General features: G+C 51.6%; 1 protein-coding gene across 1 annotated transcript in view; it reads right to left on the bottom strand.

Annotated features, from left to right (window-relative positions):
- LOC130493334 (uncharacterized) overlaps positions 1–22,027 on the bottom strand; it is a 34,002-nt gene that overhangs the window by 4,504 nt on the left and 7,471 nt on the right. The window contains 20 exon segments of the mRNA XM_056867048.1: positions 894–1,082; positions 2,109–2,135; positions 2,137–2,238; positions 2,923–3,120; positions 4,506–4,711; positions 5,596–5,726; positions 6,474–6,588; positions 7,283–7,780; positions 9,182–9,304; positions 10,731–10,822; positions 12,276–12,360; positions 12,504–12,708; positions 14,145–14,274; positions 14,927–15,038; positions 15,618–15,765; positions 16,501–16,652; positions 16,766–17,061; positions 19,446–19,672; positions 20,731–20,867; positions 21,586–21,745. Of these exon segments, the coding sequence (XP_056723026.1) occupies positions 894–1,082; positions 2,109–2,135; positions 2,137–2,238; positions 2,923–3,120; positions 4,506–4,711; positions 5,596–5,726; positions 6,474–6,588; positions 7,283–7,780; positions 9,182–9,304; positions 10,731–10,822; positions 12,276–12,360; positions 12,504–12,708; positions 14,145–14,274; positions 14,927–15,038; positions 15,618–15,765; positions 16,501–16,652; positions 16,766–17,061; positions 19,446–19,672; positions 20,731–20,867; positions 21,586–21,745 (3,333 nt within the window).

Here is a 22,027-nt window from a genome sequence, read left to right as displayed (position 1 = left end):
CATGTTCCCAGAAGCTCATTTTCTCCACCAAGACATGCAATGGTGATCAAATGGCAGCCACTCATGTTGACCAAGTCTCCTTTTGAAATAAAATACGTATCCCTTACCCTCTAGTTCTGCCTCATCACCCACACAGAAACAGAGCATGCACACAGCTCTGTCTATCTCACAACTTGGTGTGGGGAGGGGGGGTGGATCAGTGGCAGAGCATCTGTTTGGCATGCAGAAGGTCCCAGGTTCAATCCCCAGCACCTCCAGTTAAAAGCATCAGGTACCAGGTGGTGTGAAAGACCTCTGATCTTGATGGACGGAGGGTCTGATTCCGCATAAGGCGGCTTCACGTGTCAAGTGCCAGCAAGATGAAGAGTGTGAGATTAAGCACTATAATTAGCTGCCTGCTTAAAAAATAAAGGCAGTTCTTAGCCATTATGGATGGAATATCAAGGTGAATTGGTACAACATCGCGCCAAGCTCAGACAAAGAAAAAAAGAAAGCTTGACTCTTTCACAGCCACTACAAATTAGTACATTCAAATGCTCCTATTAATTTGGTATATCGTAGATTCTCTTTACCCTGACCTGGATGACCCCAGGCTAGCCTGATCTCATCAGGGTCAGCCCTGGTTAGTACTTGGATGGGAAGGCCACCAGGGAAGTCCAGGGTCGCTATGCAGAGACAGGCTATGACAAACCACCTCTGTTTTGTCTCTTGCCTTGAAAACCCCATGAGGGGTCACTGTGGGTCGGCTACAACTTTGATGGCCCAAAAAGAAAAAAGATTCTCTTTACCAAAATAACTACCTTCAAAGGAAGGTGTGCAAGTTAAAATAGACCTGGGAGCATCAAAGGAAAGCCCCCTCCCCCAACAAGATTGGTTCCTTGAATAGTGAGTACCTTTAAGACCTGGATATCCGGCCGAGAGGGATAGCAGAAGGAAACGTTTCGGAAGGAGACACAGCCTCGGGGGATGGCTGGGGCCAGAGCCCCGTCTGTGCGGACCACCGGCTCCCGATGGAGGTATTCAAACACCTTCTCTGCGGCCCCCACGTTGCTCAGGAAGTCTCCGTACATGTACACCAGGGTCTTGAGAGGGACAGAAGGAAGAGGAGAGTCAGAAAGAAGAAGAGCAACACAAAGAAGAATGCTAGAAGAGGGATGCACAGACTGGTGGTGGAGAAAGAAAGAAAGAAAGAAAGAAAGAAAGAAAGAAAGAAAGAAAGAAAGAAAGAAAGAAAGAAAGAAAGAAAGAAAGAAAGAAAAAGAAAGAAAGAAAGAAAGAAAGAAAGAAAGAAAGAAAGAAAGAAAGAAGAAAGAGGGGGGAAAGAGGGGGGGGAAAGAGGGGGGAAAGAGGGGGGAAAGAGGGGGAAAGAGGGGGGAAAGAGGGGGGGAAAGAGGGGGGGAAAGAGGGGGGGAAAGAGGGGGGAAAGAGGGGGGGAAAAGAGGGGGAAAGGGGGGGAAAGGGGGGGGAAAGGGGGGGGAAAGGGGGGGGAAAGGGGGGGGGGAAAGGGGGGGGAAAGGGGGGGGGAAAGGGGGGGGAAAGGGGGGGAAAGGGGGGGGAAAGGGGGGGAAAGGGGGGGGGAAGGGGGGAAAGGGGGGGGAGAAAGGGGGGGAAAGGGGGGGAAAGGGGGGGGAAGGGGGGGAAGGGGGGGAAGGGGGGGAGGGGGGGGAAAGGGGGGGAAAGGGGGGGAAAGGGGGGGAAAGGGGGGGAAAGGGGGGGAAAGAGAAAGAGGGAGGGAGGGAGGGAGGGAAGGATCAGAAGCATTTCAGGAGTCGGAATTGCCACAGCAAACCTCAAAAAGATTATTTCCAAGTTCCGAACAAAGTCAACCACAGAAGATGGAACATCGCAGCCACCCAACACATAATGGCAGCGTGATCTTCAATGCATTTGCATTTTTTTAAATCTGTGTCCTGTTTTTCTCTCCATCACTGGGACTCAAAGCAGGCTAAGACCATTGTTCTCCCCTCCGCCACTTCACCACAAAAACCCTGCGAGGCAGGTCAGGCTGAGCTCTTGGGACCAGCCCAAAGTCACCCAGCGAGCTTCTATGGTGGAAGTGGGGATTTGAAACCCGGGTCGCCCAGTCAGAGAGAGGAGGGTCCACCTACCTGTACATGCATCCCCACATCCCCTTGGGTAGAGGATAAAGGAGATCAGATTCCCCTTGGTGAGCAGGCCGGACGAGATCTGCTGGTACCCGCTATACAGCATGAGGAGGTGGAGGCCCAGACGAATGACCTGCGAAGACAAGAGAAGAAAGAACTGGGGGGTGAGCAGGCCAATCGCCATCTCTTTCCTGTGAAGAGCTCCAGAAGGATCTCTGCATACTGGAAGAATGGGCATTAAAATGGCAAATGAGATTCAATGTGAGTAAGTGTAAAGTGATGCATATTGGGACAAAAAATCCTAACTTCACATATACACTGATGGGCTCTGTGCGGGCAGCGACAGACCAAGGAAGGGATCTGTGAGGTAGGTGAGGCTGAGAGAATGACTTGCCCAAGGTCACCCAGCTGGTTCGTGTGCAAGAGTGGGGAAACAAAACCAGTTCACCAGATTAGCCTCCGCCGCTCATGTGGAGGAGTGGGGAATCAAACCTGGCTCTCCAGATCAGAGTCCACCGCTCCAAACCACCGCTCTTAACCACTATACCACGCTGGCTCTCTGAAAGATGGAATCAGCACTGCCTGCCCCACGCAGTTCCTTCGGTGCCCATAGCATCAGTTCAGCAAACAAACCAGTGTGGATAAAGACCTCCTTTGCTTTCCTTTCCAAAATAAAAGGATTCTTTAAGCCTGCTCCGGATTCTACACCGCTTGAGATGAATGAAGCCCGGAACAAAAGCTCACACCCCAAAATGGTGCAAGGAATTCCACCCTCCATTCTTTGCCCCCCTTCATCCCTGGGATTCAGTGGTCTCACCCGCCGGACGAGCAGATAAAGAGCCCGCTCCAGATCTCGCTGGTTCTTGAGCCGCTGGGTCTCAGCCAAGGTTGCATCGTAGCGCCGGGATTCCTCCTCCTCGGTGGCGAAGCTGCGCACCGTCTTAATGGAAGACAGTGTTTCGCGCACCACCTCCCCGGAGCGTGCCAGGGAGTCTTGGATCGCCTGCAGCATAGCCTGGAGAGAGGCAGGGGCAAGATTACAAGGGACATGAGGGGACATGGCTCAGAGGCAGAGAATCTGCTGGGCATGCAGAAGGTCCCTGGTTCAATCTCTGGCAGCATCTCCACTTAAAAGGACCAGGCAGTATGTGATGTGAAAGACCTCTGCCTGAGACCCTGGAGAGACACTGCCAGTTTGAGTAGAAAATATTAACCATATCCCCACTGATCCACATGAAGCCAGCTGGGTGACCTTGGGCTAGTCACATTTCTCTCCGAACTCTCTCAGCCCCACCTACCTCAAAAGGTGCCTGTTGTGGAGAGGGAAAGGGAAAGAGAGTTGTAAGCTGCTTTGATTCTCCTTAAAAGGTAGAGAAAGTCAGCATATAAAAACCAACTCTTATTCTTCTTGATGGACCGAGGGCCTGATTCAGTATAATGCAGTTATGTGTGTCATATAATTTTGGGGAGGGGCCGTGGATCAGTGGAAGGGCCTCTGTTTGGCATGTAGAAGGTCCCAGGATCAGTTCCTGGCATCTGCTACTGAAAGGACCAGGCATTAGGTGATGTGAAAAACCTCAGCCTGAGATCCTAGAGAGCTGCTGCCAGTCTGAGTAGACAATACTGACCTTGATAATCCAAGGGTCTGATTCAGTATAAGGTAGTTTCATGTGTTCATGTGTGTTGCATTTAGATGGGTCTGTACAGAACTTCCAGAATTGTATAGATCCCTCGAGCAGACATGAATCTCCGCTGTGTCTGCATTTATTTATTTATATCCTACTTTTCTCCCCAGTTGGAAACTCAAAACAGCTCAGCACATCATTCTCCCCTCCCTCTGTTTTCTCATAACAACAATCCTGTAAGATAGGCCAGGCTGAGAGACTGTGACAGGCCCAAGAACACCCAGCAAACCTTCCATGCTAGAGAGAGGAATTCAAACCTGTGCTCTCCCAAACAAGAACATTAGGACATAAGAAAAGCCCTGCTGGATCAGACCAAGGCCCATCAAGTCCAGTAGCTGTTCACACAGTGGCCAACCAGGTGCCCCTAGGAAGCCCCCAAACAAGAAGACTGCAGCAGCACCATTCTGCCTGTGTTCCACCGCACCTAACATAACAGGCATGCTCCTCTGATCCTGGAGAGAATAGGTGTGCATCATGACTAGTATCATTTTGACTAGTAGCCATGGATAGCCCTCTCCTCCCATGAACATGTCCACTCTGCTCTTAAAGCCTTCCAAGTTGGCAGCCATCACCACATCCAGGGGCAGGCAGTTCCACCATTTAACTATGTGTTGTGTGAAGAAATACTTCCTTTTGTCTGTTTTGAATCTCTCACCCACACTGCCCAAAGTCCCAAACAAGTCTGGCCCAGCCTGACCACTCTCCGGCCACACACCTGGTGTCGGGCGTCATAGACCTTCTGGAGGGCCATCATGAGTGGTGTCTCGACAAAGGTCAGCAGAGTCAGGCGCGGCGAGAGGAGGAACATGAAGCCATACAGCCAGAGGGCCTTGATGAGGCTGCGCAGGAAGATGTTGCTGTTGGCCGGCACTGAACGGCTCATCATGGTCGTATCTTTGGCGAGGCGGGAGGTCAGGTCCCCTGCGCGGCAAAGCAGGACACACTGGTAGGGTCAGGAAGATATCCCACATTTCTATCCCACTGGGGACACAAAGCAGCTTACATCATTCTCATCTCCTCCATTCGACTCTCATAACAACAACCCTGTGAGGTAGGTTAGGCGGGGAGTGCGATGTTGGCTCAAGGTCACCCAGCAAGCTTCCATGAAAGAGCAGGGATTCGAACCCTGGCCTCCCAGATCCTGGTACCACACTCTGACCACTATAACACGCTGGCTTTCACCCCAAAACTCCCCAGCCCTAGTCCAGCACTCTACCCATTACACCATACTCCCACAGTTAAAAGCCTCTCACACTACTGGGAGACCCAGATTCAAATCTCCACACTGCCAAGAAGCTCACTGGGTGATTTTGGACCTGCCAATCTCTCTCAGCCAGGCCTACCTCACAGGGCTGTTAAGAAGCAAAAACTGAAAAGTAAAGAACTATGTATGTTGCCCTTCGCTCGTTGGATGACAGGAGGGATCAAAAACATAGCCAGTGAATAAATAACATATTGAAGAAAACTGCAGAACAACCATTTGGATCCTTTTCCTCATTTCTTAAGGGGGGGACAGCTTGATAATAAGAATAAGAATAATAAAATGTATTTTTATCACAGCTTTATCTCAACTTTCAACACAGTCCAGCTGTGGGGCAGAGGAACTGGAATCCGGCTCTGTGGGAAACCTCAGCTCTCCCATCTGTAATATGGGAATACTGAGTGGACCACAAACTGAGTGTCATGGTGGGACGGCTATGGGTGGAGTAAAAAAATAAATGCATTCCATAAATAGTGAATTACAACAGCAGCAGACATGGGGGAATTGGAAAATAGGTTTGGATTAGCAACTCCGGCTCCCTCACCTGTTTTGACTTTCTGGAAGAACGCCAGATCCTGCCGCACCAGAGAAGAGAAGAGAAGGCCACGGACCCGGATGTTCATCCGGGACATGGCGAACATGAAGAGGCCCCCACGGCAGCCTGCGAACGAAGAACTGGAATGGGCACACGAGAGAGAGGGAGAGAGAGAGAGATTGTGGGTCCCTCCATAGGGTTATCAACAGATCTGGAGACAAATGTCCCTTTAATAGAGGCCTGACATACCAAAACAAAGAGCTGAAGTTTTTCAAGGAAAGGAGGGAAATCACATCACCTAATATATTTGTTTGTTTGTTTGCTTACATTATTTATAGTTTGCCTTTCTCACAGGGGCTCAAGCTGGATTACACACAGGGGGTCAGTACCATCCACAAAATGGGACGTTTAATAAACAACACATACTAGGATTGTAGAAGTCTAGAACCAACCAAACATCTAAAAGATAGAACAGAAGCATTGCATAAGTATTCACGTGGTGCGAAAGACCAACCTGATAATAAAGGGGGAGCCAGGTTTAAAGCTGGCAATGCTTGCAGAGGTGATTTCTGGTGGGGAGTGAAAGGTGTTCAGCTCATGCCCAGAGGCACACATTCTTTCGCGCAGGAAAGCTGAAGCAGGACGGCTTGCGATGCACGGTTAAAAACAGATCCCAGGCAGAGTGAGGTGGGGCATTCCTTGCCCCCCCCCCATCACCCAGGACCACCGCCCTGCCTGAATCCATCCTTGGATCCGATTCCATCTTTAACTCTCATGCTTTAAAGCTAACAACTCCCCATCTTACAAGCAGAGACTATCACACCCTTCCCAGCCCGAACCAATCTGCCCTACTGAAAATATCTGGGGGTGTGGGGGAAGCATCTCACCTGCCAAGGGACGCCAGACAGACAAGGAAGATGGCACCCGAGAAGGCATCCGAGTCGTATTTCTTGCCCAAGATGTCGATCACTTGCCCAGTATAGTAGGGGATGAATGTTTCAGCTGGAGAAAAAGAAGTGAAGATGGAGGTAACATTTTAATAGCAGTGGGGGAATCTGGAAGCACCCCCACATGCGCACACATTTCTTCTTTGACCGTTTCCACGCAGATGTTCTGCTCCCCCGTGGCTTCCGTACGGCAGCACTGTTTTGGGGAGAATCCCATTTCTGTGTTTCTCCTGCTTTGCTGAGATCTTTCACAAACCTGGTTTCTGAAAGATCATGGTCAAAGCATCTGTGGATGCCACATGGACACAAAAGTGTGCCTTCTTGTGTGTCTGCCCACATTGGTGCTGTTTTGCTTTTCTCAGTCTGCCATTCCACCCCCCACACACGCATGCTGGATGGCTTTTTTTAAAAAGTAGCAATTGCAGTGCAATAACAGTGCAATAACGGTGTAACATCCTGTCGCCCTAGTCTACCAGTTTCCTGCTTTCATTTTTTTTAAATGAAAAAACATTAAATCTCTAGCTCCTTTGGTTGCTGAGTTATAAAGGGGAAACATTCCCCCTTATAACTCAGCAATGAAAAGGGCTAAGAATTGGTAGATTGAAGCAATCGCTTGCTCCGAGACCTTTATTTAAGAAATACAATTTGATTGAGAAAAATCTTGCCCGCTGGCCCTCCCACCAACCTCCACGTTTATCTGGACCTGTGCACAGTGGGCACATGGACAGGCTGTGCATGCACTCACTCACCAATCACTGCCATAGTGAGGAACAGAAAAGCCCCACCAAGGCACAGGGCGTCCGGACGGAACAGCTTCAGCAACTTCCACAGCGTGGCTTTGTCTTCTTTCTTGGTTTCTCCTCCGCTGCCCCCCTTCCCCAGGCCCCCCCAGGTGACACAGACCAGACACACCACCCCATAGCCCAGCAGCAGCCAGGACCAGGGGGCTGAAGAGAGCAGGAGAGGGGGGTCTCCAAACCAGTGTCCCACCCAGTAGTAAATAGGGGGCAACAGACACAAAGTCGCCACAGCTGCAGGAGAGATCTGGGAGGGCTGGGCCATAGCGAGCAGCCCCCAGAGCCCCAAGAGAGCCATCAGACGCAGCCCGGCCTCCAGCCACGTTGCTGGGACCCCCAGCGGGGCCAAGGAGGGCTGCCACAGGTCCAGCAAGCAGAGGAGGCCGACATCGCACAAAAGTAGTGGGGCAGCTGAGTGGAAAGCGGTGGAGAGGCCCATGGTGGCAGGATCTGTGGGGAAAAGAAAGTGTGACAAGCTGCCATAGGCTTCCTAGGCTTCAAACAGTTTCCATATTGACCACTGACAGACTCACTGCAGCTTGATGAACTATGCCTGCATCTCTGAGGGACGGATATCTGTAGGGTCGAGAGGATGCTCTTTTGTGAGAACCAGCCTTGTGGCTCAAAGCTGTTTTGCCAGTTCGGAAGCCACAACAACTGTTGCTCTTGCTTAGAAAAAAAGACTGTTTTTTTTTTTTTTAGTGAAACAAAGAACCTGAAATGATGCCGAAGAGCCTTCTCTGACTTAACCACGCTTGTTCCTTATGCCACCATTTTTGTTTAATTTTTTTCCATAAAATCTGTAAAAGGTTGCATTGCTTCGACCTCTTTTTACTTGCCTGTTATGAGAATAATCCAATCTTTTTGTTTATTTGATTCATTTACATTCTTAACAGGCCGCCTTTCTCACAGGGTCTCACAGCGGATTATATAGAGCAAGTCCATGCAATCAACAAAATAAGACATTCCAGTGCATTGTGTGTATGTGTGTGTAAAGTGCTGTCAAGTCGCAGCCGACTTATGGCAACCCCTTTTTGGGGGGGTTTTCATGGCAAGAGACTAACAGAGGTGGTTTGTCAGTGCCTTCCTCTGCACAGCAACCCTGGTATTCCTTGGGGGTCTCCCATCCAAATACTAACCAGGGCTGACCCTGCTTCGCTTCTCAGATCTGACGAGATCAGGCTAGCCTGGGCCATCCAGGTCCAGTGCATTAGGACTGCAGAAATCTGGGACCACCAGGCTTCTAAAATCCTCATGCATTTGGTTATTGAATCAAAGGATTCTCCCGTTTTTCAGATGGACAAAAGACTGGCTAGCTCTTATCACTGAGCTGCTTCACAGTGCGTGGCTGTCCTAAGTCGACAGAACTTCCCCAAAGGGACATCTGAGACAGAAAGAGGTCGTTATTGTCTTAGATAGAATAATAGTTGGAAGGGACCACCAGGGTCATCCAATTCCACCCCTGCATAATGCAGGAAATTCACAACCACCCCACACCTCCAGTGACCCCCTACTCCATGCCCAGAAGATGGCCAAGGTGCCCTCCCTCTCATGAGGTCATCGAATCGGCATTGCTGACAGCTAACCTCTGCTTAAAAACCTCCAAGGAAGGAGAGGAAGGTCTTGCCTGAGAGGACACCTCAAGTGCAAAAAAATCTCCACCAGCGAGAAGGTGGAGATTCCTGGATAAATTAACCAACGTTTCGGAAAAAGAAAACCTGCCCCTTTACCTGCTGCCTGGTCCCCATTTGCATCCCCTCCAGGGCGTTGAGCCCCCTTCCAATTCACCCATCCGATCCCCCCCGGCCAGCCTTGCATTGCATTGCATTGCATTGCCTTCGCCTTACTTACCCGCACCCCAGACGCCTCCAGCACGGAGCTTCCCGATCGAGGGTCTTGAACTGGCTGCTTTCGTTTTCAAGGGGAACTCCGGCCCCGGCCCCGCCCCGCCGGCTTCCCCCGCGGCATTTCCTCCTGCGGCCACAAGGAGGAGCTCGCGCCCCGCGTAAGAAACCTCCGGCGTCGGCAAACCCGAGTTTTTTCAAAATGCACGTGCGGACGGGGAACCTTTCGCACGACCTGCGAGTTGCGTGCTCACCTGTGCCTGGAGGTGCCGTCCGGGTGGTCGTTCTGGCCTAGACCTTCCAGAACCCCGACCTGTTTCTTCTCTGCATCCTTCCCCTCCTTTCCTTGCTTACAAATGAGCCACTGAGCTCCAGAACCTGGGATGCCAACTCCTGGTTGGGACATTCCTGGGGATTTGGGGGAAGGGGTGGAGCCTGGGGGCGACAGGGTTTGGTGGAGGGGTATGATGCCGTAGAGTCCCACCCTCCAGAGCAGCCATTTTCTCCAGGGGATCTTCTCATTGTCATTTGGAGATCAGTTGATATTCTCAGAGGTCTCCAGGCTCCACCTCTCAGAACCTATTTGGCTTTCAGGCTTGGATCCTTAAGATACAGGAAGTAATATTACAGAAAGAAAACAATGCTGCAGTTGGTTCATAGTTGGAAGGGACCTCCAGGATCATCTAGCCCAACCCCCTGCACAATGCAGGAAATTCACAACTACCTCCCCCCCACACACACACTCAGTGCCCCCTACTCCATGCCCAGAAGATAGCAAATAATAATAATAATAATAATAATAATAATAATAATAATAATAATAATAATAATAATAATAATAATAAACCCTCCAGGATCCCTGGCCAATCTAGCCTGGAGGAAAATTCCTTCCTGGCTCCAAAGTGGTGATCAGCATTACCCTGGGCATGGAAGAACGGGCCACAAGAGCCAAACACTGACACAACCCTTCCTGCCCTCCTTCTCATGATCTGCTTAAGTTCACAGAATCAGCCTTGCTGACAGATGGCCATCTAGCCTCTGCTTAAAAACCTCCAACGGAGGAGAGCCCACCACCTCCTGAGGAAGCCTGTTCCACCGAGGAACCGCTCTAACTATCAGAAAGTTCTTTCCTGATGTTTAGCCGGAAACTCTTTTGATTTAATCTCAGTTGCCAGTTCCTTATTCACACTTCCTAGTTCGTGACTCCAACCACAGATATCGGAGGAGGAGGAGGAAGAGGAAAAAGAAGGCCTGTGAGGTAGGTGGGGCTGAGAGAGCTCTAAGAGTGTGGTAACTAGCCCAAGGTCACCCAGCTGGCTTCATGTGTAACCAATCTGTGCGGAAACCAATCTGGTTCACCAGAATAGCCTCCGACGCTCATGTGGAGGACTGGGGAATCAAACCCATTTCTCCAGATTAGAGTCCACAGCTCCAAACCACCACTCTCAACCACTACACCATGGTGCGAAGGTCCTCAGACTGGCAGTGTCTCCATCACCCCAATGTTGTGTCATGCAAAGGGTTGGCAGAACATCCTTTCTGGACCTCCACAGTACCCGAGAGCAGAGGGTGGGTGTGTAAAGGGCGCTGGGGGGCCCAGGTGAGGTTCCTCTGCCCTGGAACGACATTCCTTTGCCCCAGAAAGTTGCTAGGGTGGGGGCAAAAAACCAACAGGGCACAGAAGGCTAAAAGAAACCATCACTGCAGATGGAATTGGGTTAGGGAGCAATAAACAGACTTTGCATTTCTGGAATTGCCTGCAAGGAAGTGCCCAGAGGGGGTTGGGGGTGCCATTCTTGGGATGGATTCAGAATGTTAAGAAAAGCCCTGCTGGATCAGACCAGCGGTCTACCTGCAAGGATGTAGATCTTCCTACTTCTTTTTCATGCATGTGGCTTCTTTGCCGCACCCCTTGCCCACAAAACCACACATCCAGATCGTCTCCAGGCTTCGTGTGCTCAGTTTTGTGAATCCCCACCACTGGAATGTTCATTAACATTCCATAACACCTCACTGTTCAGAGCAAGACAGAGCTCATTGCCGTAAAGTGAAGCCAGCTCTTTTAATAGCTGAGTGGTCACAGGGGAGAGGTATTCCCCTTCCTCCACAGCCGGCTCACTTTTTTTCCAGGTGCCCCAAGGGGCCTCGGAAGAGCCACGGATGGTGTGAGCGTCAATGCAATAGATACAGCCAGTTCAAAGACTACAGTTTGGATAACCAGGCTATGATTTTACAAAGTGTTATTTTGGCAAACTGGCTTTTCCCCCCATTTGCCTAAAAAATCTGTGTTTCGATGAGATTTTTTTTTTTGCTGAATTTTTTTTAGATTTCATTGGAACAAAAGGTATATTTACACTCAGTGTAAGTAAGTATGTATGTGTGTGTATATATATATATATATATAATATATAATTGAATAGATATATTTTTGAAGCATCATTGTAACCTATTCCCCCCACACCCCTTTTTTATATTCATTCCTTTATTTTCTGAAAATAAAAATTATTACCAAAAAAAACTAAATGAATTTTTTTCTGGGGTCAGTATGTACATGAAGTTCCCTTTCTTTGATGCAGAGTATTTTTTGGAATGGGACCCAAATCCCTGTTTCTTGAAGTGAAGGTGGAATTGCACCAGAAATTAGCCACCGAAGATTGACAGGCTTATATTTTATACCTGACAGTTAGCTTTGACTCTCAAAATCTTATACCCCAAAATTCTTGTTGTTGGCTAAGGTGCTACTGGACTCGAATCAGGCTTATAGTTTGAATGTTTTTGACTGTGTCTCCCAAACATTTTTAACAGATTCATAGAATCATAGAGTTGGAAGGGACCACCAGGGTCATCTAGTCCAACCCCCTGCACAATGCAGGAAATTCACAACTACCTCCCCCCTCACCCCCAGTGACCCCTACTCCATGCCCAGAAGATGGCCATGATGCCCTCCCTTCTAAAATAACAAACCAAAGCCCAAGGAAACCAATGTCCAAGGTCTCTTTATTGTAGTCCCCGTTATCACGGGGCACCCATTCCTTTCCCCCTTCATCCCTGAGTGTCAAAGAACTTCCGCCATGTACAGTTCTCGGTCCGTCCCGTATCACTTCTTGGCCTCTGCATATTGGTCGAGCAGCATAGCGACGTCGGTGCGTCCAACCCGGATCCAGCCGTCTTCCTTCATGTGATACACTGTAGGGCACAGGCAGACACCACACCGTCAGTGTAAAATGTGCAAAACTACTGCAGGCTCTCAGCCACATACTGACAGGACTGAGATGAGTGTCGTGGAAAGAGCCGGGGCAGTTCAAGGATAGGGGGTTGAGGGAACTTACTGTTCACCACCCCTCCAGAGTAGGCATCACGGTGGGTGGCGTATGAGATGGCCCTTCTGCCAAGGTCGTAGGCCTCTTCCACACTGAGATCGGGGCGGTATCCACTGTCCAGCACGCCATAAGCATATGTGTTTCCACTTCCTGTGGAAAAGAGGGGCCCTGAGAGGCGTACCCCTTTGTCATCTATGTAGTAAAGGCCTGGGCCCTGCAGACACAGAAGATGGGAAAGGAAGAGGATGAGGGGAGGGGCTGTGGCTCAGTGGTAGAGCATCTGCTTGGCACGCAGAAGGTCCCAGGTTCAATCCCCGACATCTCCAGTTAAAGGGACCAGGAAGGTAGGTGATGTGAACGACCCTTTTCTGCCTGAGACCCTGGAGAGCCGCTGCCAGTCTGAGTAGACAATACTAACTTTGATGGACCAAGGGTCTGATTCAGTTTAAGGCAGCTTCCTGTGTTCATGTGATGCTGTGATCCTGGATATCGGTAGACTGTGCTCCCCTTCTAACTGCGGTGCCCCCCCAAATGAGACCCTGGTCTTCTCCTCAAAAGCTAAGAAGTCCTTCCATTCTCCCTCAACCCCTTAATTCCAGAAACATCCCTCCTTTATATCAATCATTCCACATTCCTTAAAAGGGACCCTGGAGTCCTACCCTGCCCTGGTCTCTCAGTCAAGCCTCCTAAAAACAGGCATCTACAAAGGCTATGGCCTGGCAGAGAAGTATATTGTGGTCATCTCCTTCACACCAGTGGAATGTGCAAAGCTAGAACAGGCTCTCACCAAACACAGCAGCATGTTCTTGGGCCTAGAGACAAACCCCGTCCCTTCCCCCAAATTTCCTTTGAGAAGGACCCCAATACAAGTTCTACTCTTGCTTCTGCCCTGACCAATTCTTGCATCTGAGGCCAGGAAGGGATTTTCACCCTATGTCCTACTGGTGATGACCTATTACGTTTCTTTGAAGAACACAGATTGGTTTGCTCGCTTGGGCAATCTCCAGCTTCCTCCCCTGCAACCCTTTTCTGCAACGCACCCACCCCTCCCTGTAACACGATATGGGTTGGGTCATTCTGCGGGGGGGGGGGGGTGACGGGTGGTCCAGCCCAAAAACCTGAATTACCCTCCTTTGTGTAGACAGAGGCTTTGCTATTCAGTAGCAGCATCTCTGCCGTCGGCAGCTCCTTCTGACAAAAGACTACCTCTGTTGGATTTCGGACTGCTAAACAGCTATTAAAGTCATGGAGCTTCTGCCTGGGGGTGCCCTTAGACAGGCGAGCCCCTTGCTAGCCTGGAGGCCTGGGCAAATGCCCCATCCCCACCACCCTCTGGAGGGCAAGCAAAGAGCCCCACACGCCCCACAGTCTCCCTTCCAGACCCTCACTGAAGCAACTGAAGACCCAACACCCTTTTTCGTGACCCATCTTTTGAACATCATCCCAAGAATCATAGAATCAAAGAAGAGTTGGAAGGGACCACCAGGGTCATCTAGTCCAACCCCCTGCACAATGCAGGAAATTCACAACTACCTCCCTCCCACACCCCCAGTGACCCCTACTCCATGCCTTCTCATGAGCTCCTCCTTCCTTGTCCAGCAGACCGCCCTACCCCCAAAAAACATCTCCCCCCCCCAACTGGGCCAGTACCTTTTTGTCCCATCCGCACAGCATGCTCCCCACCGAGAGGCCCATCCCCCGGTACTCGGACAGCATGTTGGCCAGGAGCTTGGAGGCCGCCGAAACGCTGATCCGTTCCTTGTTGCGCAGGTAATAGAGCCTGGGGGAGGAGAAGGGGGGAGTCAGTGTGGGGCTGGTTCCAGGTAGTGGGGGGCCCTGGGCAGACAGAATTCCACAGGTGCACGCAGGCTCAGAAAAGTTGGGGACCCCTGCTCTATGTTGAGCGTGAAAATGCATGGACAGCGCTGACAACCACCTGGAGAAAAAAGTCCAGTGAGAGCCACTGTGGTGTAGTGGTTGGACGGTTAGACTGGGATCTGCGAGACCCAGGTTCGAATCCTCACTCTGCCATGGACGCTCAGTGGGTGACCTTGGGCCAGTTATAGTCTCTCAGTCTAACCTATCTCACGGGGGTTTTGTGAAAGTGAAACGGGAGAGAGGAGAACGCCATCAGCAGGTTTGCATTGGAGAGAAAGGCAGAGTGAAAATGATGTGAACCAGGACTTGGCAAATAAGAACATAAGAACATAAGCAAAGCCCTGCTGGATCAGACCCAGGCCCATCAAGTCCAGCAGTGTGTTCACACACAGTGGCCAACCAGGTGCCTCTAGGGAGCCCCCAAACAAGACGGCAGCAGCAGCACCATCCTGCCTGTGTTCCACAGCACCTAATACAACAGGCACGGCCCTATCCCAGGCAGCGGGTCACCGTGGAGCCTAGAAATTTCACTGCGACCAGCTCTGAAAACTCACCTGCAGTATTTGGCAAGGAGTCGCTCCCAGTACTGGCAGTCAGCCGCGCTTCCGGACATGGTGCCCAGCAGGTAGGGGTTGATCTCGATCACTTTGTTGAAAAGCAGAGTGGCTGCAGGGGAAGGAATTGAGGGATGGGGGGGGGAGATAGAAAGGGTGATTCCAGACCCAGTAAAGGAGCCCTCGCTTCAGCCTCTCCCTGGGCCCCCGTCTCAGTAAGGATGTGTGGATTTTAGGCTAGACAAACAAGCTCTCAAGGGGCTTACATGAAAAACTAGAACAACCCCCCAAAGAGGATAAATTTTTATATTTAAAATATAATATTTAAAATAAAACAACCTTGCCTTTATTGTTGTTGTCATTATTTATAATATAAAATTTATATTTTAAATAATGACAACAATATTAATGCAAGGTTGTTAGAAGACGGGGGAGTTTTTAAGAGTTTTGAGTGATGATTTGGTGTGTTTGTCTCTAGGTTGTCTCTGGTCAAACAAGTCTGTTAGGTTTCTGCAGAGCTCAAAATCCTGCAAACCTGTGCTGTTTTTCACATCTGTTACTAAAGGTCACCTGTCGCACAGGTGTCCAAAGACTCCTGACAGGAGAAAGAAGTGGCCATTGCCAGTCTCCAAATGCGCCCCTTCCCTCCCCCCCAAACACCTGCAAGGGCCAAGAGGGCGGGACGACTCACAGATATATTTTCCTGCTGAAGCCCTGGAGTCAGTGGCCACGATCACCCCGTGCTGGAAAGTGAAGGCCAGGGTGGTGGTGCCATGAGCCAGCTCGATCCGGTGCCCATCTCCGCTGCCCTCGCTGAGGGTCTGCAGGAACTCAGAAGGCTGGTGGGGGGGGGGGGAAGAGAGATGGGAGAAGCCAGCAGCAAAGGAATTGACTTTCTTAATTCAAGATAATGCCCAGCCCCCTTCTTTCCTCTGGCAACTGCCACCTTCACCCCTCCGCTGTTTGCCAATCCGTAGGGAGCCGTGGGGAGGACTCTCTCTGGGCATCCACCTCTTGACACAAGAGGCTCCAGGTTGAAGTCCATGCAGAAGCTCTGAGCTTTGATCCTAAAGCTGTGCCCTGTCCCTCCTACAAGTGCTGAAGGGAAAAGTTCTCTGTGCATGCTTTGAGGCACTGCCTTTCTTCACTTCCAGAGGCTGATCCTCGGAAAGAGTTTCTGGACCCCTGGAAAGAGCTCCAACCCCTGGAAAGCGGTATTGGAGCGCAATCCGCTGAGCCAGAGAGCCGAGCCTCCTCCAGTTGCCAACCTCCAGGTGGGACCCGGGGGCGTCCTAGAATTGCAACGGATCTCCAGGCTCCAGAGATCAGTCTCCCTGGAGGAAATGGGGTGGGTGGGCTCGATGGCCCCTCCCCTCCCCAAACCTCGCCCTTCCAAGGCCCCACCCCTCAAATCGCCGGGGGTCCCCACCCGGCAGGTGGCTTCCCCAGCAGCATGGGGAAGACTCTGCACACGCTCAGAGGCGCTCTTCCGACTCCGTCCTGCCCCTGCCTCTCGCATGGGTGGCTCTGGGGACGGGGAGGGGGGCATCTGGGCTGAGTCCCGCCCGACTCACCTGCCTGCCGGGGGCCACGGCGATGCGGGGCTCCCGCGCCCCGAAGAGGTAACTCCCGGCGTCGCCCCCCGGCGCCGGCGCCCCCCCGGCCGCGCCCCACGCCCCCCGGCTCAGCCCGCACACGTCCTGCAGCGCCATGGCCCGCCTCGCCGCTGAAAGCGAAAGCGGCAGCCCGGCGCCCCTCCCCGCCCCTCCCCGCCCCCGGGGAAGAGGGCGGGGGGAGGCCGGGAGACCCCTTCCCAAACCCCCCTCCGAGGGAGGGCACAGATGAGGGTGCAGACGGAGGGGCCCCCGGAGGATGGATCTGGGGCGGGAGACTGGGGGTCTCCCCGGCCGGACTGCTCTGGACCAGGTGGGGCCAAGCCGGGGAAGACCAGCCCCGCTCCAGTTGCAAGTCTATTTCTATCTCCCTCGTGCTTGTCTCCTCCCTTGCAACCGCCCCGCGAGGTGGGCCAGGCGGAGGGAGAGCGGCGGGCCCACGATTCCCCCCGTGCCCCTCGATGGCGGCGGGGGAGTCGGACCCGGGGCTCGGAGATGCTACCCCGCTGCGCCAGGCCACCCCTGGACAATGAGCCCATCAAGGAACTCACCGCCCTCCGTGGGCGAGGCTGCTAAGGACAGGACCTTTTGGAGGGCGTGAATGCATAGTGGGAAAGGGCCAGAGTCCAGTAGCACCTGAAAGACTAACAAGAATATTTTCTGGTAGGGTAGGAGCTTTCCTGAGCCGCAGCTCACTTCTTCAGATCTGAAATAGAAAAGGGCAAGAGTCCAGGAGCACCTTAACAACTAACAAAAATATTTTCTGGTAGGGTATGAGCTTTCGTGAGCCACCGCTCACTTCTTCAGATACAGCTAGAATGTGAATCCATCTGTCTTTAAGTAGAGGAGAGTGAATTCAGACAAGCATCAGTATGTAAATGTTAACAGTATGTGAATGTGAATAGCAGGCGTGATGGGATGAGGTGTGGTATGCAGAAGAGTCTGTGATGTCCAGGTAGAGATGGGTGTGGAGAAATCAGCATTGGTCATGAGCCATGAGCATTCACCTAATCCCATCACGCCTGCTATTCACATTCACATACTGTTAACATTTACATACTAATGCTTGTCTGAATTCACTCTCCCCTACTTAAAGACAGATGGATTCACATTCTAGCTGTATCTGAAGAAGTGAGCTGTGGCTCACGAAAGCTCAGACCCTACCAGAAAATATTCTTGTGAGTCTTTAAGGTGCTACTGGACTCTTGCCCTTTTCTACTACTGCAGACAGACTAACACGGCTACCCACTGTGAATTAATTCATAGGGTCGCCATAAATCAGAACTGCTTGACTGCACTTAAGACGCACACGTGTTCCTGGCGCCCTACGTTGCGCCTCTCCAACACCAGGGGGCGCAGGATACACACCACGCGTTGGCAAAGGGGAATCCCAGGCCGCTCCAACCTGCCGCCTCCGATTCTCCCTAGCGACCGATGACGCGTTTCATGCTTTCCGGAGCCATTGGTTAGTAGAGCGCACATCTTTCCCCAAAACCCTGGCTCTGTCCCAGGCGCCGCAAAAGCAACAGCAACAGCAGGGGGGAGGGGGGGTCACCCATTGCTATGGCCTCCCCTTCCTTCCTTCACTCGGTTGCAACTTTCCAGAGCCACGTTCCTACTTCGAGGGTTGCCAACGTTTTCTCCCAAGCAGGGCTGCTCCCAGCACTTTCAATGGAAGAACAGTTTCCACAAGGAAGCACCCTAGGGTTGCCAGCTCCTGGTTTGGAAATACCCGGAGATTTTGGGGGTGGAGCCTGAGGAGGTCGGGGTTTGGAAAGGAAAGGGACTTTAATGGGACATAATGCCATAAAGTCCACCTTCCAAGGTGGGCATTTTCTCTAGGTGAACGGACCTCTGTTGCCTGGAGATCTTTTGTAACAGCAGGAGATCTCCAGCCACCCTTAGAGGCTGGAAACCCTAAAGCCCCAATTCACCTGTTTGGGTAGGGCTACCAGCTCTGGGTTGGGAAATACCTACTGATTTGGGGGGGATGGAGCCTAGAAAGGGTGGGGTTTGGGGAAGAGAAGGGACCTCGGCAGGCTATAATGCAGATTCCCCCCTCTCCAAAGTAGCCATTTTCTCCAGGGGGGGGGCTGATCTTTGTTGTTTGGAGATCAATAGCGGAAGATCTCCAGGTGCAACTTGGAGATTGGCAACTTTATCTTGAGGGGGAAGCAGCAAGCAGAATTTTTCTGTTAGGCACAGAACTGAAGGGAGGGGAAGAAGGCGCAAATAGCCCTTGCAGAAATTAGAATGGGGGGGGGGGGTCATTGTTCAGACAGACTGTCAGTAATCCTGCAAAGGTACCATCAGTGTGTGGGGGGTGTTGGGGGATAAAGCATAAAAGAGACAGAATCTCAAACAGCAAGCCCTTTTTATTTACACGGGTACCTAAAAAAATAGCTCCCCCCAATGCCATAACTCCCCCCGCCAAGCTCTTCCTTGGGAGAAGCAGTGGCGTTTTCTTCCATCATGCAAAGTTGGGAGAAGCACTCCCTCCCCCAGGTCTTCCTTTTTCTTGTGTCCAGAATGGATGTTCAAGTGCTAGGATTTAGGACTGTGTGCCCCACCCCACAGTGCTTTCACACCAACACTGCTATTTAAATAACATTTCTTCAGAAGAGTGCATCAAAAGAAACAGCAGATCTGATCCGGTGGGAGGTTGCTTCCTGCCGGTGCCCGAACCGGAGGTATCCCTCCTTGGAGATGAGGGGCGGCAAGATTTCCCCCCTCTGCTTTTCCCTCCAGAAAATAATAATTAAGTCTGGTTTTGCGTTCCGCATCCTTGAGTGCGGACGAAACAGTTTCACAGTCAGGAAAGGGAGGGGCCTGGGCCTTCTCCCCCCAACAGGAGAATCGGCAGCATCTAAAGGGACGGGGAGAGAGCCTCGGCCACAGATGCCCACTCTCCAGGCTGCTGGGCCTTCCCCTCTGCCCCGTTCTGTTGAGTCTGCAGCAGCTGCCAGTAGGCGCCCCTCTTCCTCACGAGTTGCTGGTGGGTCCCCTCCTCCCGGATCTGCCCCTCTTCCATCACCAGGATGTGGTCGGCCCGTTCCACGGTGCGGAGGCGGTGGGAGATCAGCAACACGGAGCGACCGGAGCGAGCTGCCTCCTCGTAGATTTCCTTCTCCACCTAAGCGAGAAAACAGCATTTATTTCAACTGAAGAAGAGTTGGTTTTTATATGCCGACTTTCTCTGCCACTTAAGGCAGAATCAGACCAGCTTACGGTCACCTTTCCTTCCACTCCCCATAACAGACAGCCTGTGAGGTAGGTGAGGCTGAGAGAGCTCTAAGAGAGCTGTGACTATGTAGGAGCGGGGAAACCAACCTGGTTCACCAGATTAGCGTCCGCAACTCATGTGGAGGAGTGGGGAATCAAACCTGGTTCTCCAGATCAGACTCCACTGCTCCAAACCACCACTCTAAACTACTACACCATGCTGGCTCTCTGCGAGAGCACAGCATGCTTTCTCTCATGTGTCACCTGGAATTTTTTATTTGCATTTATACTTTGCCTTTTGCTCCAATAGGACCCCCAAAGCAATTTATATAATCCTCTTTTTAAAAAAAAATCTTCACAGCAACAGCCCTGCAAGGTAGCTCTGGCTAAGAGTGTGAGTGTCCCAAGGTTACCCAGCAAGCTTCTGTGGCAGTCTGGGGATTTGAACCGGGGTCTTCCAGGCCCTAGTGTGACTCTAACCACTACACTGGATGGAAAAGGAAGAAAAGGACCCCTGATCCAAGATGCTAAAATAGCTAGAACAGAGAGCTCAAGCAAGTGAGCCACGCCACAGACTACATACTGTATTGTAGGTTTCCTTCCTGGGGGGATGGGGCTCCTGTGCCTTTAACCATTTGCAAGGCAGGCAGTGTAGCATACTGGTTAAATAGTCAAGGTATGTGTTCAAATTATCACACAACTGTGAAATTCTCTGGGTGATCTTGGACCTCTCATCCTCAGCCTAACGAGGCAGTTGTGATAATAGAATAAGAAGGGGAGAACCACATACACCGCTTTGAATTCCTTGGAGAGAGGGAGGGAGGGAGGGATAAACTAAAAATGCAACGGGTCAATAGAGACTCAACACAAACAGGAATTCCAGACCAGTTTTCTTCCTCCCTGCAGTTCTGGCATCTCTCCCCCATCCCCCATGTCAGCTGTCTCTTCCTCCCAGCCCAACTCACGCACCTGCTGCTGACTCTCCATGTCGAGAGCGCTGGTGGCATCATCCAGGATCAGCACTCTGGGGTCTCGGATTAGAGCCCGGGCAATGGCGACCCCCTGCCTCTGCCCCCCAGAGATCTGGCTCCCCGTTTCCCCGGCATCTGCAGGAAGAGAAACAACTCCAGACTCCTTTCTCTGGCACCCTTTAACTTTCCAGGCATATCTCTAACCCGCTCAGGCTGTATTCTGCGGCCCCATTCTCTTTAGCACCCCATTCATGCCCCAAACAAGCGCAAGAGGGGCGATCAGCCCTGGTTAGTCCTTGGATGGGAGACCCCCAAGGGAGTCTAGGGTTGCTGTGCAGAGGCAGGCAATGGCAAACCACCTCTGAACGTCTCTTGCCTTGAAAACCCCATGATGATTCACTATAAGACAGCGGAACTTTCCACCACCACAGCAGCCCACCTTGTCCCATTGCTAGAGTGCTAGAACTGGGGTTCAAGCACCCACTTGGCTGAGTTCACTGGGGGACCTCCAGCTAACCACTCACTCTCAGCCTACCCCACAGGATCTTTGTGAGGATAAAATGGAGGAAAAGAGAATCATAGATGCTGCACTGACATCCCCATTGGAAGGGGAGGATGAAGAAGCCTGGATTTGGGGAGACTGTGGCCAACTTCAGCCCATCTCTTGGTGTGAAGTTCCACCCAGAATTCATGCAGAAGGGAAGAGTCTGCTCTGGAAGCACACCGGAGATTGGAACTGGGGGCGGCTGGGACTGTGGAGCTGGAGACCTGTAGTTGGCAGAGCCATGGGCATGAAGTTAGCTGTGGATCCGGTGGACCACGAAGGGGTGATAATCTGGGAGGGTAGCTCTACCTGTGTCGTAGCCGTGGCTCAGTCCGTTGATGAATCGGTGTGCTCCGGCTCGTTGGGCTGCCTGCTGTACCTCCTCCGGACTCTGCTCTCCCAATCCATAAGCGATGTTCCCATGCAGTGACCGAGCAAACAGCACAGGACTCTGGCTCACCAGCGCCACCTGCAGGGCGGGCAAGAAGGCTTGAGCAGGTCGGAACCCGACTGATGTGGAATGACAGCTGAGATACGCCGATGCAGCAATTTTTCCCCTCTGCTGCGTCCACATACATGGGAGGGGGGGAATGAGATTCTCCAAAAAATTAAGTTTCAGGAGGGTGGCTGTGTTGGCCTGCACTAGAAGAGCTAGATTCAAGTCCAGTATCACTTACAGATGAACAAGATTTTGCTGTATAAACTTTCTAGAGCCAACGCTCCCTTCCTCATATAGAAGTAGGAATAGAGA

The sequence above is a fragment of the Euleptes europaea genome, chromosome 1 (genome assembly GCF_029931775.1).
Source record: "Euleptes europaea isolate rEulEur1 chromosome 1, rEulEur1.hap1, whole genome shotgun sequence".
NCBI classification, from domain to species: domain Eukaryota; kingdom Metazoa; phylum Chordata; class Lepidosauria; order Squamata; family Sphaerodactylidae; genus Euleptes; species Euleptes europaea.
This window is presented reverse-complemented; position numbering and strand designations above follow the sequence as displayed.